This window comes from Lepisma saccharinum, chromosome 21, assembly GCF_977018435.1.
Source record: "Lepisma saccharinum chromosome 21, izLepSacc3.1, whole genome shotgun sequence".
NCBI lineage: Eukaryota > Metazoa > Arthropoda > Insecta > Zygentoma > Lepismatidae > Lepisma > Lepisma saccharinum.
The window spans coordinates 1,181,610-1,201,572 of record NC_139249.1 but is presented as its reverse complement, the minus strand read 5'-3'; the positions used below and the strand labels follow the sequence as shown (position 1 = coordinate 1,201,572).

Below are 19,963 nucleotides of genomic sequence, written 5' to 3'. Positions count from 1 at the left end.
AATCTTACCCCTACTATCACACTGCAGTGCAACAGCGAACGGCAGGTGGATTGGGAGTGACGCACGTGCAATGGAAAGCAGCGGCCTTGTTCAACACGCGTAATCTACAGACGCTCACTCAACAGCCACATAGCTACACAGCGACAGTGCTACGGTCGATCCTAAATGAAATTCCCTTGACCTTGCCAATGCACACGGCAGCTATCCCAAAAGACTTTGCTTATCTTCTACCATCCATTGTAGAATATGTGTACAGACTGGGAGCAGGAAGTGCGATAGGGAACCTACAAGTCAATGACTTGTATCGCCAGAAACGTGACCTAAATACGCAGCCAACGAAAGTAGAGCAACAAACTCCCAATAAGGAATGAAACATAGTATGGACGAATGTTTGGGCGAAACATTTAACTAACAAGGTTCAATCCTTATGGTACATACAAGGTGTTTCACTCGGTGCGGAACCCTGTATTTCGTTCATAACTCGGACACTAATAAAGATATTGCAACGAAATTTGGGGTAGACTTACCTCAGTTCATGCGAAGTCAGGTGACATCTAACGAAGTGCTGGAAATGGCCACCATTGGCAGCCAGGCAGCATTGGACGCGGCGTTCCACGTTGTGGAAAGTCCGTCTCAGTACGCCAGGTGTCACTGCTTGGATGGCCGCACTGATGTTTGCTTTCAAGGCCTCTATGGTTCGCGGTTTCTTGGCGTAAACCTGTGACTTCAAATGTCCCGTGAAATCGAGCGAGCGAGGTGGCCAAAGTCCCCTGGAAATTACGCGGTCGCCAAAAAAAGACCGGATTTCGGCCATGCTTGCGCGCGAGGTGTGCGGTGTTGCTCCATCCTGCTGGAAATAACCAATGGATAATTCCTCATCGTCCAGTTGGTTCACGGACGCGACCGATCGGCGCCATTGCTACTCCAGGTCTCGTGATGTTTTGTTGCCTGGACGCCAATGGTGGCCATTTCCAGCACTTCTTATGTTGTCACCTGACTTCGCATGAACGGAGGTAAGTCCACTCCAAATTTCGTTGCGATATCTTTATTAGTGTCAGAGTTATGACCGAAATACAGGGTTCCGTCCCCAGTGAAACATCCGTTATTAGTTCAGGACAAATATGATACCAAAAGTAAAAGATATAGACTTCATATCAGTAACACGTCTTTATGTAATGTGTGCAATGAGGAATATACAATAGAACACAGAATATCTAAATGTCATCACGCAAGTCCCATGTGGCAACAATTACTAAGCATGTTAAGTAGAATATGTCCTACATCAACAGCTAGTTATACGCCACGGACTGTAATAGTACCCGCCCGATCTTAAGTATTATCCTAAAACCAAATGGATCGCAGTACAATGGCTTATTAGCAATTCTATTTACTATATATTAAACTGCACAAATATTAAGTATGCATGTAATTTTACAGATTTCTTACATCAGGAATTAACGCAAAACACTATTGTTTATAACAAGGAATCATACAAATTTCCTATAGGTTCTATATGAATAGGAAGAAAGTATCTTATAGTTAAACATGTACACATCAAATGTAACTTGTAAACTTTATAATAATAAAAAAGTGGTTGCGTCGCTGCCTTGTAATCAAGGGGTCCCGGGTTCGATTCCCGGTGGAGACACAGAAAGGTTCGGATCCCACTTTAAACTGTAGGTCCAGTCCTGATTAACCTTACTGTGCATAAAGTGGACTTAAAACAGCAACCCAATCAATCAATTTTTCGGAACTCAAGAGATTGAACTCGCAGAAATATTAGGGAGTTGCTTTGGGTTACAATTTAGAAATGAAGCTTAAAATATACAGGGTGTCCGAGAAGTCCCGTCGTTCTACTTGCATGTATCCTGTTGCGACCGTGTTGAAAATTAGCCGGTATGTTGCTCGGGAATGATTTCTTTTTCGTGGTTGGCATCCCTGCTCTGAAGGGCCAATGGAACGCTCGCTCGAATTCGTATGTCAGTCGTTGCGCCATGGATGATGTGAACGAACATAGTCACAGTGCTGGGGAACGGCTGGTGACGTTGTGTGTGTGCACGAACGACAACGCACGGGCCACACAATGTAATGTAACGGAATGTACAGACCGCAAGTATGTTATATGTAAATGAATAGATACATACAAGGGTTGGATAGAAAGTAATGGCAACACTGCTGTCCCGTGAAAGGGGTGAGTCACAGCGCCACAAGCGTTTCGTGGCTGATAAAGGAATGTCAGACGAGGAAGTATAGTGAGTGGGAGCGATTGTATGTTATTCAGTCAAAAACAGCAGTGCTCTGAAGCAGAGGACGAGAGTGCAAGCGCCCTAACAATATGTTTAGGCAAGAAGAACAACGTCTCTTAGGCAGACGGTCAACGCAGCCTACTACTGCACCTTCTTGCAACACCACCTTCGTCTCGCATTAAGAAGGAAGCGACGGCACGTTCTGGCACGGTGTCCCATCATCCTGCTTGACAATGCAAGGTGTCACACTGCGACAATGTGACTGCGCTCCTGCATAACTGGTAGTGGGAGGTACTGGAACATCCGCCGTATTCACCGGTATGAGACCGTGTGATTACGACCGTTTTGTCAAAATGAAGGAACCACTGGGCGGGAAGCACTACGACACGGGCGAAGCCATCATACGTGCTATAGGGCGGTCACTGCGGGACATCGACAGAGATGGACGCGCTGACGGTGTACGGCGCCTTCCATACGTGTGACAGAAGGTCGTAGAGATGGGGGGGGGGGGGCGATTACATTGAAGGAATGTAACACGTGCTCCTCTGCCAATACAGTCAAGTACCAATTATACCAGTGTTGCCATTATTTTTTATCCAACCCTTGTATAACAAATAAATACGTCACATACAGCTAGGATAATATGCAATATAATCTAGGAGTACGGGAACTTCTCGGACTGGGCCGTCACAAATATTGTGATCTTGCTAACTGCCGTAAACTTACATTTTTTTACCTGGAACTTTCAAAGTTGCTTGATGTATCCACGGACTGGAGAGATCGGTCAATGTATTTAGATATAAACATATAGAGGTAAGAGAATACCCAAGAGTCTCACTTATCGCACACTACTATAGCAACCTTCGTACTCTGACGTCAGCGCGGAATGCTTTCGTTGTTAGGTTAGGTTTGTTAGGTATAATTATCATAGCATAAATACACTGCAAATGTATAATTTATGCTAAACAAAGAAAAAGCGAACTTGCGCCTTACAGTGCCATGTTCTGTGACTGCTAACGCCTACAATTGAAACGGGGAGGACTACTATCAAAAGACTTTGCATGACAATGCCCGTCCACATACTTAACACCCTCCGTATAGTTCCGATCTCGCACCAACAGGGTATCACCCATTTGTTCCACTAAAAGAGACCTTAATAGGTGGTCGATTCAAATCGGATCAAGAACTCAAGGAAACGGTGTTGCTAGAGCCTTGTGCGATAAGTGAGGCACAAAACTCGAAGTAAACTTTTATACTTTAAACTGATGGATTTGCTTTATTTTACTTCGCTTTTTGTGCCACTTTTGGCTAATTTGCGAAGATGGGGATGAGTGATGATATGATGAAATTGATGGATGGACACTCACAAACATCCATTCCCAGGCCGGGATTCGAACCCGGGACCCCTGACGTCGTAGCGCGATGTGCTAAACACTCCACCACGGGGCCGGCTTATAGTTTAAAGAATTACTTCCCCTAAAACATTTTCTTACAGCAAAAGATATTTATGATAAATTACATTTTAGTTACACTTTTCTTTTTAGGAAACCACTGGGTGGTATTTGAAAAGTTGAAAGGAAAAAATTCCCCCTCTCTGGTTGATAATTTTTGTCACTTGGCGGGAATTGTCTGTGTGTGTATCTCAATGCTTCAAGAGTTTCACTATAATTCTCCGCCTCAACTGGAAAAGTTTTCAAATACCAGTTTGGCAAACCATAATTTTCTTTAATACTTAAACGCACAGAAAAGTAATTTTTAATTTTGTTACTTGTTACCTGAAAAAAAGTAACTGAATTAAGTTACTGTTATTTGAAAATGTGACTGTTACTTGTAATTGTGTTGCCAGTAACTCGTTAACGCCAAACACGGATATCTCCTACTTGACTTCACGGAATTCGAGAAACGGAAGAAAAACAGGCGCCGGCGTCATTCTTTACAACTTCCGGTGCGGTCCGCGACTCGACTCTAATAACACTTAAAGTGGTGTCCAGCTCACCTGCACGAAAAGATTTCTTTTTTGTTCCCACAACACCAGCAGATCCGAAATCGATACAAAACCTACGGACAGAATAACATCGCCGGTGCTGCCGCCACGCGGGATGCTGAGGAATCACGGAATCGCGCGAGGAGAGATCTTCAGTCCGCAGAGCAGTCCGGACCTCGGATGATCTCGTGGAAGTTGCGCACGTTGACCGACCGCCGACCACGTGTTGCCTCGCCGGAGACGCGGCAATAAAACTCACATTTGTCACCCGGACTTTTGGAAGGCATCGTCTCTTGAAGTGGAGTTGCTTGTTCTGTGGAAGCCGTCTGATGTTACCGAGTGTTTTGCTTCCCCCGCGCTGAACACGCGTACCTGTCAGTAACTGGGATGTTCGGAAGTAAACTGCACACGTGAGCGCACAATGTTTTAAATCCCGTTCGTATTTCGAAGTCTGCAATTTCAGTACATTGAAAAGTCTCAACGCGACCATGTGGATGTTGCCAGCAGTGCGACGCGCTTTCCACGCATGGACTCTTGTGCTTCTGATAACAATTATGCGTGTTCAAGAAACTTGCTGCCAAAGGTAGGGTATCATGAATCTTCATCTACGCATTTCAACATTTCTATGGCTGAGACGTTAGCACATCGCGCTACGACGCCAGGGGTCCCGGGTTCGAATCTAGGCCTGAGTGTCCCTCCAACAATTGCATCATGTCATCACTCATCCTCATCTTCGCGATTAGCCAAAAGTGGCAGAAAAGAGAAGTAAAATAAACAAAATCAATCAAGCAATGGATTGATTGATTTGCTATTATTTTGCTTCGCTTTTTGTGCCACTTTTGGCTAATTTGCGAAGATGGGAATGAGTGATGACACGATGAAACTGATGAATGGACACTCAGGCCTGGATTCGAACCTGGGACACCTGGCGTCGTAGCGCGATGTGCTAACCACTCCCCCACGGAGGCCGGCAATCAAGCAATGAACATTTCTATAAAATTTAAAAGCAGTATTTTCGCGATATCACTTCAAAATGAAATTCGCTTCTTTAGTCACTTGAATGCCATCTACCCCTTACACATCACCATTTCAAAGATTTAAGAATTAAAACTTCCAAAACTTTCATCTCGGAATCTGTACGCGAGTTAATATTGTAACATACAAGTAAAATTTCATATAATGGGCTGAGTAGTCTGTTGCTTAGAGCAAAGGATTACTACGGGGCGCCAAATAATGCAAAGGCGTCCATAAACTTGTCAGCTCAAATAAACATGTAAGAAATAATTCACTTACAGAGAAGAATTTAATTTCTATACCTTCAGATGTGGTACTTAACTCTTTTTGTAGTGGTTGTTAGCGTTTTCAAAAATTCACTTGTTTACTAATATAAATCCATGGTTATTATTTTCTGGAATCTTTATACTCTCTTTGGTCTCGCCGATAATGTATTTCTAACTTCGTCGCCTTGTAATCAAGGGGCTCCGGATGCGATACCCAATGGCGGTATATAGTGGTTGGGATCCTACTTAAACTGCAGGTCAAATCCATAGAGTGCGCTTAAAACAACAAACTAAAACTTTACGCTTCTTCGTTAAACTTCCACGAATTAACATAATCTTTTACAAAGTGTAGAACCAATTTGCAAATTTGTTTTTGAATATGATAACCACTAAATTTTGTTTTGTTTTTAACACATTTGTAAATTAAATTGTTTCTTTGACATGTCAGTTGTGGAAATTATTAAAATTTTATGGTGGCGTGGAAGAATTACGTGGAACTGGGGCGGGAGGGAGGATGACGCAATGTATTTATCAGCCTATGGCACCTGAAACCTCTAATCAGGGTTTGTCTAAGAGTGCTCTAAGATTCAGACTAACTACTAACCTCAAAAAAATAATATCCGTGCAGAATCCTCAAAGTACACATGAATATAAACGCCTCAACCATGCCATCTGATAACTTCGTGGGAATGAACGTAGATTCCAAATAGTTTGCAAATGTAAAATCTATTTCCAAAGCCTCATAATGGACTATATAGAAGCGAAAAACGATCATGTGATAACGCTACATTTACTCATTGAAACTAACAATTGGGTATTGAATTTTGTACTTTTCCTAATGTAAAAATAGTCTACAAATAAAATTTAAGAGCAAGAATAGTCATTTCACCTTAAAGTTATACAATATATTAATAACATATATGACAGTTAACTTTTGACATATACTTTTTTCGGTGATTTGAACCCTTTTTTAGATTTGGAAATATATATGTTTCAACCATATTATGAAACCAGAAGGTTAGCTTTGACAATTCAACTAACCAGGGAATGAAAATTCAAAAATCAATTGGGCATGATTTAAGTTGAATACACTACTGAACATTGAATGTAAAAGTTGAATATGTCGATATTTGATTTCCATACTAATGATAATTATTATTTTATACAAATCTATTGTTGACTGATTTCGTTTATTTTACTTCGCTTTTCTACGACTTTTGGCTAAACGCGAAGATGAGGATGAGTGATGATATGAATAAATTGATGCACAAAGAATGCAATTCGGTTTAGTGGATTTATATAATAAAATCTAACATGTAAGTAGATGTATTATTATTATTAAAGTTATCGTTCTTATTATACAAGACTAGAGAAAATAATTTCTCACCGTAAATGTAACATTTTAATTCAGAATTATAATGATGTTACTTTTGTCTGAAATCGATGTTTTTTTTTCACTCTTCGCTGATATTTTTGTCAAAATTCGCATATTTGGTTCATAAACGTTTCACTACAAATTTATATTTTTATTTTTTTTTTCGTTTCATTGCAGCAAATAGTAAGTATTTAAAACAAATGCCAGCACACGCCTTAACAAGATATGCTGAAGTAGTTTGTACACCGCCGTATTTGAGAGTTTTTGTTTGTTTCGGACATTATGAAACTTGGTCAATAATAATTATACAGCACTTTAGATACCACTTCAAGCATAATTGATACGCACCCACTTATTGTATCATTTTAAGTGTTTGATATGTTTAAAATGTTAATTGTCTATTATGACGTAATTTGTTTTGTTCAATTGGGTAGTCTTTTATGGTTATGGACTAACCTTAAAACATTTGATTGTAAGTTGTTAGGATAGAGATATTATGGAGGTTTCTGGAATAATGGAAGTGATTTTGGAAATGTGAATGTTTTAATTTGTGTAGTGGAGAAGTATTATGATCAAAATACACTTTTGTTTCTAATAAGAAGTTTAACTGTGAGTTCTAGTGTAATATATTAACATTAGCATATCCTTATCTCATTTCCCACAACCTGAGGGCTTCATAGTAGGCTGATAAGTCTCAGGCTCGCCGTTGAGGAATAAAAGTAAGTTGTTCCATTGAAAATAATCTGGGGAACGTAGCAGGTGTAAACTTTTTGGCGCCGCAACGCGGGACTCGATAAATGTGTTTGAGTAGGGTATGCAGAAGCATAATTTAAGAAGTGATCGTCGTAAGTTAAAAATGGATACTTTAAGTTGCTGTTCCGATAAAGGGAAAGCTGATGATGAAGAGGTTGAGTGCAACGATTGTAAAAGAAGCTTCCACTTACGTTGTGCTGGTTATCCTTTGCCAAAATCGCAGTATAAGGGGGAAGAATTGAAATGTCTTATTTGTAAAGAGAAGGGTAACAAAGGAAGTCCTTGTTTGGAACAGTTGTTTGAAACTCTGATGGAGAAAATGGAAATGGGAAGAAAAGAAGATAAAGAGGAACAGGAAAGGATAAGAAATGAACAAGAAAGAATCAGAAGAGAAGATAAAGAGGAACAGGAAAGGATAAGAAAAGAAGATAAAGAGGAACAGGAAAGGATAAGAAATGAACAAGAAAGAATCAGAAGAGAAGATAAAGAGGAACAGGAAAGGATAAGAAAAGAAGATAAAGAGGAACAGGAAAGGATAAGAAATGAACAAGAAAGAATCAGAAGAGAAGATAAAGAGGAACAGGAAAGGATAAGAAAAGAAGATAAAGAGGAACAGGAAAGGATAAGAAATGAACAAGAAAGAATCAGAAGAGAAGATAAAGAGGAACAGGAAAGGATAAGAAAAGAAGATAAAGAGGAACAGGAAAGGATAAGAAATGAACAAGAAAGAAAAAGGAATGAAGAAAGAGGAGAATTGATGAAGTTGCTCAGCCAAGATAAGGAAGAATTATTATTTAGAATAGAAGAGGGGCGAAAGGAATGTAGAGAAATTAAGGAGACTCTGAGGAAGGAAATTGCGTGTGAGAGGCAGCAAGTAGCTGAATTAATACTAAAGCTGGAAGAAAAACAAAAGGAGGATTATGAAAAGTGGAACTTAGACTTGACACAGGAGAAAACATCTAGAGAAGCTAAAGAAAAGGAAATGGAAAATGAAATTGAGAAATTGAGGGGACGAATAGAGAGTGTTGAAATAATTGCAAGGCCAGAAGCAACACATGGTTCCTCAGAATTACTTGATAATTTAGAGTTAAATCAGAGAAGGCAAGAAAGGAAACTTGAAGAAGTTACGGAGAAAGTCGCATCTGTAGATAGGCAGGTCGATCAACTACAGATGTTAATGGCAGGCTGTCGGGTTCTAGAACCTTCTCAAAATGGTGAAGCTGTATTTCAACCGGGAATGAACGGTTCAACAACTAGAGGTGATTCCAAGGGGAAGATGAGGAAAAGAAATCGTTACTCGTCAAGTTCTTGCTCTGCAGTTTCCTCTAGTTCTGAGGAAACTGAAACTAGGAAAATTACAAAGCGCAGGAAGAGACATAATAATGGAAAGTCCGAGAGATTGGTACAGGATGAGATATCTCGTGACAATGCCTATAAGAATAGCTCCTACAAATCTTTTCGCATGTCTGATGTTAACGCTCTTTCAAAGTTTGCTGGAGAGATTAATACTGTTTCTGCTGAGAGGTATTTAAAAGAGCTAATAACGTACCTGGATCTAATGAATGTCCCTATGATTTTTAGATTGAAGTTATTGCCCTCTCTTATGGTAGGAAAGGCTAAGGCGTGGTTTGTTGCAAATGAGAAGAAGTGGAAGACTTTTGAACATTTTTGTGCTGCCTTTAGAAAACAATATGCCTCTGCTGATGCCAAGCAAAGGGAAATGCAGACGCTGAGAAACAAACGGTATTCGAGGAGCTGTGGCCTCTCACTTGAAGAATATTGCTGGGACACATATGGTTCATATTGTAATCTTGTTGATAACGTTGACCAAACAGAGGCGCTGAATTTGGTTATTAGTCAACTTCCGCTGCGAGTGCGTCAGTTGGTACTTACTCGCGATCCACGCAACATGGATCAACTTACCAGCTTCTTGGGAAGATATGAAGCCTCGGAGCAACTCGACGGATGGAGGACAGAAAACCCGAGATTCGAGGACAGAAGAACCAACCAAGCTAGAGTTAGGCAATTGACGTTCTCCAGAAATCAACAAAATTCAGCGAAGGTGAGTGCTGGTAACGGAAGATTTGATAATGAGAACTTCAGTGGTAGCGCTCGACAAAGTAACAATCCTTCAGGAGAAGAAAATAGAAGCGGGTTCTACAGAAGAAGGAACTGCGAGGGATCACAGCGATCTTCTGGAGAAGAAAGAAGAACGCCATTCCGAAGAAGTTCGTATGGAAATAATAATTTCTCCCCACATCGCTATAACCGGTATAGAGGTAACTACAATTGGAGGAGGAAAGAAAGTGCTACACAGACGGAAGATTTCGATAGTGGAGAAACTAGTGTTAAACAATTAGATGTTACCACTTGGAATACGTCTGCCCCGTCCTACACTCCAAGAAACTGAGAAGCAGTTGTTGAGTTGAGTGGATGGCCCTAGAGTTTTGAAAAAGAAAATTTACTCCATTTTCATTTTGTTAATTTTCTTTTTGTTTGTGGGAGGATGCCATGATACGCACCCACTTATTGTATCATTTTAAGTGTTTGATATGTTTAAAATGTTAATTGTCTATTATGACGTAATTTGTTTTGTTCAATTGGGTAGTCTTTTATGGTTATGGACTAACCTTAAAACATTTGATTGTAAGTTGTTAGGATAGAGATATTATGGAGGTTTCTGGAATAATGGAAGTGATTTTGGAAATGTGAATGTTTTAATTTGTGTAGTGGAGAAGTATTATGATCAAAATACACTTTTGTTTCTAATAAGAAGTTTAACTGTGAGTTCTAGTGTAATATATTAACATTAGCATATCCTTATCTCATTTCCCACAACCTGAGGGCTTCATAGTAGGCTGATAAGTCTCAGGCTCGCCGTTGAGGAATAAAAGTAAGTTGTTCCATTGAAAATAATCTGGGGAACGTAGCATAATATATTCAATTTTTGTTTATTTGAGTACATAATATTTACTAGTCAGATGGAAGGGGATTTGAACACTTTAGATCTTCCATTATATACTGCCCCTAGGCGAAGGCACGCTGTAAACGAGAGAATTTCCTTGTAAGAATATATTTGTACTTTAAACACAGCAGCGGCTGTGAGCATCCGGGGATAAAACACATTCCCGACGAAGTTCTGTATCGCCTTAGGTGCTGTCCCCTCCATGGAAGGCAAAGGAAACCGCAGCATCCCGTTCGCTCAAGACTTCTGGAGCAAACTTTATCCAGCCGAAGGAAATAGTTCCAGCAAATGCAATGGAGTCGGGATTTAAACACACGAGTTGAACTGCTAAATCACACTCTCTGCACTTACGAACATACAATACACGAGGTTACATTGAGGCATTATTTATGAATGACTAAGTCGCTATTCTCAACTATATTCTCAAACGACGAATTACAAGCAAATAACGTAAAGCGATTTCCTACGTGAAGTGAAACGGAATCACAATGCATTTGTAATGTATCCTGCAAGTTGAATTCAACGTTGGTATATGAAACACACACACACACACAGAAAAACTACAAATTGACTAAAAATTGCATGTTCATACTTTGAAATTCTTCTCCTTTACCCACATAAAACTTGACAACCACCTCACAGTGGTCCAAATGAATGGAAAACCTTATCAAAATCGCAAAACTTTCAAGTTGAAAAATTAGGTTTGGCACCCTTGTAATTCGAGAATAGGGTCTATTGTATTGAAAACTACTTGCTGTTACACGATAAGTGTCGCTCTTGAAGTGTGGGGATGATGGGAGAAATTTTGAAAAAGTTAGAGGACTCTAGGAATTCCAGCTATTATTTCTATATCATGTTATACCTACTATATACCTAGTGCGTAAAAAAAAAAAGGTAAAGTGTTCCCCTGTGCTTAGCACCACGCCATGAAACCATGAAGGCGTATAGGGGGTGTGGGGGGTAACGCCCCACACTTTCTTGATCCGGTCGTGAGTGGGAGTGATGTGATCAGCACCACACCCCTGACCGCCTTTACCCCCCAGGGTTTCCCCCAGGTACCCATGTTATTCCATATATATATATATATATATATATATATATATATATATACACACACACACACACGCCGTCCTTCTTGTAAACTTACACGATGGTTTGGCGATAACGTTGTCGCCTTGTAATCAAGAGATCCCGGTTCGATCGCCGTTAGAGGCAAATTGTGGTTCGGATCCCTCTTTAAACTGTAGGCCCAGTCCTGATTAGCTTACCTGCGAACTTTGAAGAAACTCTGAGTCTCTATCACTTTCGACCTCCACAAAAATTTCCAGAGTTTTACGCCCAACGGCAAAAAAATAATAGGTGATGAGTATCACCATTTTCTTTCACTCTTTTTCGACTTAGAAATACAGAGACAGCTTGATAGTTGGAATGAGGAAATCAGAGAGCAGGAATGAAATTCAGCCCAGAAAAGAGCGAGGTGCTAATAACAACAAGAAACAGAGCCAGAAATGAACCAAGAATAAAGATGGACACGGAAGAGTTGAGGGTAGTGGAGCGCTTCAAATATCTAGGAAGCATAATTAAGAGAAGTGGAAGAATAGATGAGGAGGTAAACAGAAGAGGACAAAAGGGGGAATATATCAAAGTGTTCGAAGATTAATATGGGGCAGGGATGTACCTATGAAATGCAAGAAGTTAATATACAGGGTGGCTCAATAAGTCACTTAACACCCCCAGTACAAGGTCACTGCAGCGCGCAACATGGAAATGGTGATGACCAATCGTTATCAGGCCAAGGGGGAACCACATTGACGCCACCCACACGGTCGGCGGCCATCTTGATGTCCGCCATCTTGAATTCAACTTCAGAATTTTAAATGGGAAGGGGGTCGTGCGAAATATCAAAATGGGCTAGAATTTCACGAGAAATGCAATGGTGAAGGTTTTTTCGACGTATCTTTAACCAGTAAAAAGTTATGACTGAATTCTTGTACCAATTTGCTCCTTTTCGAGGTGTTAGAAAAATGTCTTAAAATTTGTTTAGCGCTTTGGTAATGCATCGAGATCAAAGTGACGTCTATGGAGAGACGTTCGCATGCCATTGCACATTATTTTAATCGGATACATCCATGAAGAGCTGTGCATTATGAATGGTTGTCGCGAACAATTTACAGTGTGACGCTTCCATTGAATTAAAAGTCCTTCACAGTGACAAGGCTAATGTTTATGTTCATAAGGAAGTTTATAAACAGAATATGTGACCCTTGTCATCTGATAACTAACTTTGGACAAAACTGGTTCATAACGTTCCCATAAGTGTTCTGGTGTTCTTCCCTATTGAAAAAACTCTGTAAAAAGTACCTTCTTCCATAAGCAAGGATGAAAAAAACTGTTTATTTAACAAATCCAAGTAGCCCTAAGCATTTAAGGTTCCGTTGATGGAAAATTGACTAACCAATCGTGTTCCACACAGCACGCCACACCATTAACTTACCAACACTAACCATTCAGCTTTTATCTGTCGAAAATGGGTTATCAGATAAAAATCATCGAATATTCTGTTTATGAACTTCCTTATGAACATAAACATTAGCCTTGTCACTGTGAAGGACTTTTAATTCAATGGAAGCGTCACACTGTAAATTGTTCGCGACAACCATTCATAATGCACAGCTCTTCATGGATGTATCCGATTAAAATAATGTGCAATGGCATGCGAACGTCTCTCCATAGACGTCACTTTGATCTCGATGCATTACCAAAGCGCTAAACAAATTTTAAGACATTTTTCTAACATCTCGAAAAGGAGCAAATTGGTACAAGAATTCAGTCATAACTTTTTACTGGTTCAAGATACGTCGAAAAAACCTTCACCATTGCATTTCTCGTGAAATTCTAGCCCATTTTCATATGTCGCACGACCCCCTTCCCATTTAAAATTCTGAAGTTGAATTCAAGATGGCGGACATCAAGATGGCCGCCGACCGTGTGGGTGGCGTCAATGTGGTTCCCCCTTGGCCAGATAACGATTGGTCATCGCCAATTTCAAATTCCATGCAGCAGTGGCCTTGTACTGAGGGTGTTAAGTGACTTATTGAGCCACCCTGTATAACACATACTATGTGCCAATAATTATGTATGGAGCAGAGACTTGGACAATGACAGAGAGAGACAAAAGATGCTGCAGGCAGTGGAGATGAAACTTTTAAGGAGTAGAAGAGATAGAATGAGGAATGAGGAGATCCGACAGACAGTGGGTGTGGTCAGTAGCGTACGCAGGATTTCATCAAGGGAGGGGGTTATTTCGAAAACGTTCTACAAATTCACATTACTATTGTTTTATTATGCTTTAATTAATTAATAATGCTTATAATTAATTAATTCGTTTAATTACTACAAATAATACTACTAATACAGCTGCTGTTACTACTTATATCACTACTATTATTAAGTAGTAGAGATCTACATAAATATATTTATGAAAGCAATAGGACAAAATTACATTTTTTTGTTTCTTTGTTACGAAATAATTGTCTAGTCAACGGTTATTTGTATATCATAGGTGAGACATTTCTAGTGTGAAGAAAATCCATAAAAACAAGCAAATATATTAAATTTATTGAAATAATCAAAATATGAAACTCATCCAAGGAGCCGCGCTGGTCTAGTCTGACAACCTGGTGGGAGATCCGGGTTCGATTCCAGGAATTGGTTGGAATTTATCCAGCTTTGTCTCCGCACCAAGCCTCATATCAATGGATACCTGAGAGCAACCCTGGGAGATAAAAGCTGCAGGAGAATGGTGCTGATCACATCACCTGCAAGGTGGGCGAGATCGAGAATGTGTGGGGCCCACCACACTGCTACGTGTGCCTTCATGGCACGCTGCTATATGCACGGGGAAATTTACATTTATGGAACTCACCCAGGATGAAGATGAAGCGCGAGAATACATGTTGCTAAATTCCACTGAGTGTATGTTCTGGTTCAAAAGTAAGTTTATAGACATTCCAAAACATTTATCACTTCTAGGTGATTCACAAAGCACTTCTTCAACATTATTTAATGATGTGGATGTAGACTCAGCATAACTTGAGAGTTCACAAGGGGATGTGAAATCAGTACCGGGAAGAACGTTTACAATAAGGTCGGCACACTGCGACGAAGCAAGGAATTTTCACAATTCTCGCGAGAGTCGCTGCGAGACTTTTTGCAAAAAAATTGCAAAATTGAACTTTACGGTTGCTTAGATTGTGTTTGGAATGTTTTGTTTTTCTCAATGCTCCATGGGAATAATAATTCAAATTATTATTATTATTACTGTTGCAGATTTTTGACTATTAATAAATTAGCCATTTTTATTTTTTTTCTACAGTCTTTTCCATAATGTTTCAAAAGCTCAAGGGGGGGGGTTAAACCCGGTAACCCCCCCTTGCGTACGCCACTGGGTGTGATGATGTGACAGGATAGATCAGGCACAGATGAGACGATTCAGACACATGAAGAGGATGGATGCAGAAAGACTCCCAGTAAGAGATTACAATACACAAGGAGTGGGAATAAGGCCAAGGGCGAGACCAAGATGTCGGTGGAAAGAGCAGATAGCAGAGAGTGTTAGGAGAAGAGAACAATTTTGGAACACCGTGGAAAGAGAGGAGTGGTGCATTACCAGGAAAGAAGGGGGACGCTTGACATCTATGCCGACCCAGCCACAGGCAGGAAACTGTGAAGGATGATGTTTTTCCCAATACGATGATCGCAAATTGTGACTTGAGAGTGCTCGACCATTGAACAAGTTCGAGGGAACTGAATTGCGTGGAAGGGGAAATGAAACTGCAGATACCAGCCTCTACAGCAGCACGTACTGCTCACTCGCTTTTCCCCCTTCTTTACCCTTATGCGCGGCCTTACTCCAGTGTTGCAAAATTGCCGGATTCATTGTTGAACCCTTTATATTTTTTAAAACAAGGCAAATAAATTAAAATAGAAAATGGAATCAAGTTCATCTGGAAATTCGTGCGTACATATTTTCTTCCATCTGTATCCATGCAATGCGTAGACTCTGAATTTACGATGCCTTTTAAAGAAGAGTGGGGGCAGATAAATCCACATTTTTTTTTTTTCGGCAGAGTGTGATGGAAAACCTCCGTATTTCCATCCCCAAGGATTCGAACGCAATTCCATTAGCTTAGCCAACCGTGAAACAGCATCACCTGCTGACCAATCAATCGTCGGAGTTTCCTGGGACCGATCACGAACTCTGAGCGCGTGAGGACCTTGAACGGTTCGGAGGACAGAGAGCGGTTTCTAATGGGGTGGCAAGGGGGAGATCAATCCTTGCCTTGGAGCGGATATCGGCTAATTTCCTGCTCCCTTGTCGGTTCCTCGTTCTTCCGCAATTTGTTCCTACGCTATCTTCCTTCCTTATCTTTCTCGTGTGTATCGGGAGACGATCAACAGAAATTTTAATTAAATCTAATCCCTTTGACAAGGATGCACCATGTTGGTTGCTTCATTGCAGACGGAAGGACTATAATTGACATTTCTATACAGCGCAGCCGCGCAGCGAAAACCCGATGGCCGAACTCTATATCTGTAAGGAAAAAGTAACTGAAAAAACTGAAACACACACACAACCCAACCACTTACTAAGCGGTAAGGTAATTATATGTAGTAACATGCATTATCCCAACCTGCGATCTAATAACACCAATAGTATCCGAGTACCAAAATGTAACAAGGCAAGATACGGATCAAAATCCTTATCATCGCTGGCAAGTAAGGCGTGGAATCAACTGCCTGTGGCCTGGAAAAAGGAGAGAAATTTGGCAAAATTTAAACAACAAATTAACATGTTAATCTAGGAATACTGACACCGTGCCCCATTTGCCTTATTGCCTCCTTCACATATACTTACTTAATTTCTATTTCTTGTGTGTTGTTATTCCTTGTGTGTTTCAATTATATAGGCACACTTATATTTTTCCATATTTTATACATTTATAAACATTTAGCAGAATTGTATAGCTTAACAAATTAATCCATGTAGGGCAAAAAGCTGTTTCTTTAGTAAGATAATCCTTGTAAAAATACTGTATGCTTAAGTGTAACCCTACTTCAAATAATAAATAATAATAATAATAATAGTAATAACACAAGCCTCCAGAGAGGAAATCTTGCAATAAGTGTCCGATGTGTACTGGATAAAAACCTATCCTGGCCTTTCGAACGTGTTGTGTTTGTCTGGTGCAACTTTTCTCAACGGTCTTCTTACTCCCCTTTTTACCCTTAGGTTAGGGGTTTAGATAATGGGATATTACCAGGGATGTAGTCGAGGGTATGCGGTGGTTTATACAATTTGGCCAGTGAGCAGTGGCGTAGCAAGTGGTGGGCGAATTGGGCGACCGACAAAAAAATGTTATAAATAGAAGTGAGAAAAAAAGATGGAAAAGGTTAATTTTTATGAGCAATGAAATTAAAACATTCAGTTTTCATTTGGCTTTAAATTCTAGTTGAACGTTATAATGATGTGATCCATATTTTTATGTGACGTCACAACTTTAAAATATGTCACTGATATATTATATTTTTATGAAAGGACACATAAATGTTTTGTTATTATATGTAATATTGCACCTTGTTTGTAATGTATTACTTTTGTTTAATGTTTATTGTAGTTTATGCTCTATTATGAGTAGTTTAATGTATCTTCATGTTTGCGAGAGTGCACTATGTGAATTTGTATTTCTAAACACGTGTAGATGTCAGTTTTGTTGATAGTATCCTTTTGTAGATAGTGAGTGATTCATCTGTACTTGAATCTGTGCTTTCGAAAATAGTATAAAAGCGAGGATATCGCGTAAGAAATATCACACTTTCGCCACGGATCGACGAAGATTTTAAATTTAAAAGGAACTCCTCGGTGTTGTGCATACATCTTGGTGTGGTAGTTCGGGTCTATCCGACCATAGGTACGCTGATAGCCATGCATTGATGCTATGCACAATACAATATTGCAACCATTCTACGTTCAATAATAAAGCTAGCCTACGGATTAATTTGGAAATAAAAGGCTAAAGAACAAATATTGGCTCAGTTATTATTGCATATCTCTTGGTGTGGTAGTTCGGGGCGCAAGCTAGGCCTAATCTGATCATAGGCATGCCGATAGCCACGCATTGAGTTTATGCGTTTTAGTGGAGTCAATTCATCGACAAAGCGAAATCCTCGCCTTCGACTCAAGTATATTTGCATTATAATTGCAATAAATAAAGAATAAAACCTTTCAGTTTATACATACTGCAGTGATGTGGTTCTCTGTGCTGTGAATGTTGTCTTTGCCTAACACTATCCCTGTACCTGAGAGGAGTCTGTGTACTTCACCGAGTCTCATCGTTCACCGCTGGGTATTATTAAGTTAATATTAATAGTATAATAATACAACGCGTCTATTCTAGAACGTTTCAATAATTTGAACGAATACGTCAAATCAGGGGCGTAACGTACAGGCAGGTTGGCCCGAAAAAGTAAAAATTATCGTCGTGTTTTTCATGTGAAACATTTACGCAAAAATTCACCATAAGTTGCTTGGCCATTTTTTACGCATTTATTCTTTTCTTGATTAAAAAACACTTTGTCTTGTCTTTCTTCATTATCTTGACCTTGCACTCACGATTTTAATAGGATAGCACCTCCAACTGCCACGAAGCGAAGCACGTGAAAGACAGTAAGATGCTTGCATTGTTCTCAACTCAAGGAGACCATAAGTTCTTCCTACAGCTTCAGATTTTAGCTCCAGGAAAACAGAGAGAGACATTTTTATAGTGCGTGAAATTATTAAATTAATGTTCGTCAGTAATTAACTATTATTATTTAAATATGATAAGTTGCTGACGTATCCTTGAATATTTTGTATCGATTCACATGGAATTTCAAATATAAAGAACGTATGCATTCTAATCTTGCTCAGGGCCTCGGGATATGTCGCTAGCCCACTGCCAGTCTTATAAATCCTCAAGCGATATGTTGCTTCGGTGTGAAATATCTCTAAATAATGTTATTTCTTTTCCCGAAACACTTGACGGCAGACTCTTAGCGTTAAATGCGACAATTGAGGTGTTAAGTACTGAGGGACAGAAAACAAGAGTTGTTGCATCTTCTGTTATTTTTCTTTTTACATAATAGTAAGTATATTCCCAAGATTTTCACTTCTAGTGTAATTAACAGTATTATTAAAATTGTTAATAGTATACAAACTGCTAATGCACAAAAGCAATATCGAAAGGATTTTAAAATAGAATAAAATGCTGTACTGAAGCCTTTATGCTGTTATGTTATTGAAATACCTATTCTATCGGAAAATGACTCATTTTTGCGAATTATGGGTATATCATCATCAGTATTCTACCAACAATGGTATTTTTTTTGTATATTTAAATGATTTCATCCGCATACTTAATGGAAACATGGTCTCCATTATATCCTCTAAAAATTTTGGAACTCCCGTGTGTGTGTGTGTGTGTGTGTGTGTATATGCACACACACACACACTAACACCCTGGGGGGTAAAGGCGGTCAGGGGCGTGATGCTGATCACATGACCCCCACTCACGACCGGATCAAGAAAGTGTGGAGCGTTACCCCCACACCCCCTATACGCCTTCATGGCGTGGTGCTAAGCACAGGGGAGCAATTTACTTTTTTATATATATTTATATATATACACACCTTTGTCAGAAAAGTTCCAGGGTTGAGCTCGTAAAAAATAATTTATTCAACTTAGGAACTAATGGTCCTAGGTCTTGTCAAACTAGTTCCCTCGGCTATCTATACACAGCTGGCACCGTTTCTGGAGGTCATGGAAGCAAGCAGAGAAAGCTTCATACGGGATGCTTCTTAGTAATCTTCAGCACATCTGTCGCAAAACTCTTTGGATTGCTACAATATCTTCATTACACTTCCCTTTCAGCGGCTTTTTCACATGGGGAAAAGAAAATAAATCACACGGCGACAGTTCGGGTGAATATGGGAGATGTGATAGAACAGGGATACGATGCTTGGCCAGATTTTCCTGTACTGATAAAGCAATATGGGGCCTTGCATTGTCGTGCAATAAGAACCACTGTCAAGATGCCGACAAATCAGGACGGCACCAGCAAATTGCTTGACAAAAACGTTTCAGCTCGTCAATATAAAAGTTTTGATTTATCGTTTATCCTTCAGGCAGATATTCATGATGCATCAAACCTTTAGCATAAAAAAAATGTGATCAACATTGTCTTTGGATCGTCTTGCACTGAATCTTTGTCCTCCCAAAACCTTCTGTGCCAATCAAAGACAATGCTTCTCGATAATGCCTTG

The 19,963-nt window shown here is 39.7% G+C and overlaps 1 protein-coding gene across 1 annotated transcript in view; it reads left to right on the top strand.

The window, feature by feature from the left end:
- The first annotated feature begins 936 nt into the window (after positions 1 to 936).
- Positions 937 to 19,963, top strand: part of LOC146004434 (glycine receptor subunit alpha-2-like) — a 90,771-nt gene continuing 71,744 nt past the window's right edge. The window contains exon 1 of the mRNA XM_083143290.1: positions 937 to 1,013. Within this exon, the coding sequence (XP_082999416.1) occupies positions 937 to 1,013 (77 nt within the window). The remainder of the gene's footprint in view (positions 1,014 to 19,963) is intronic.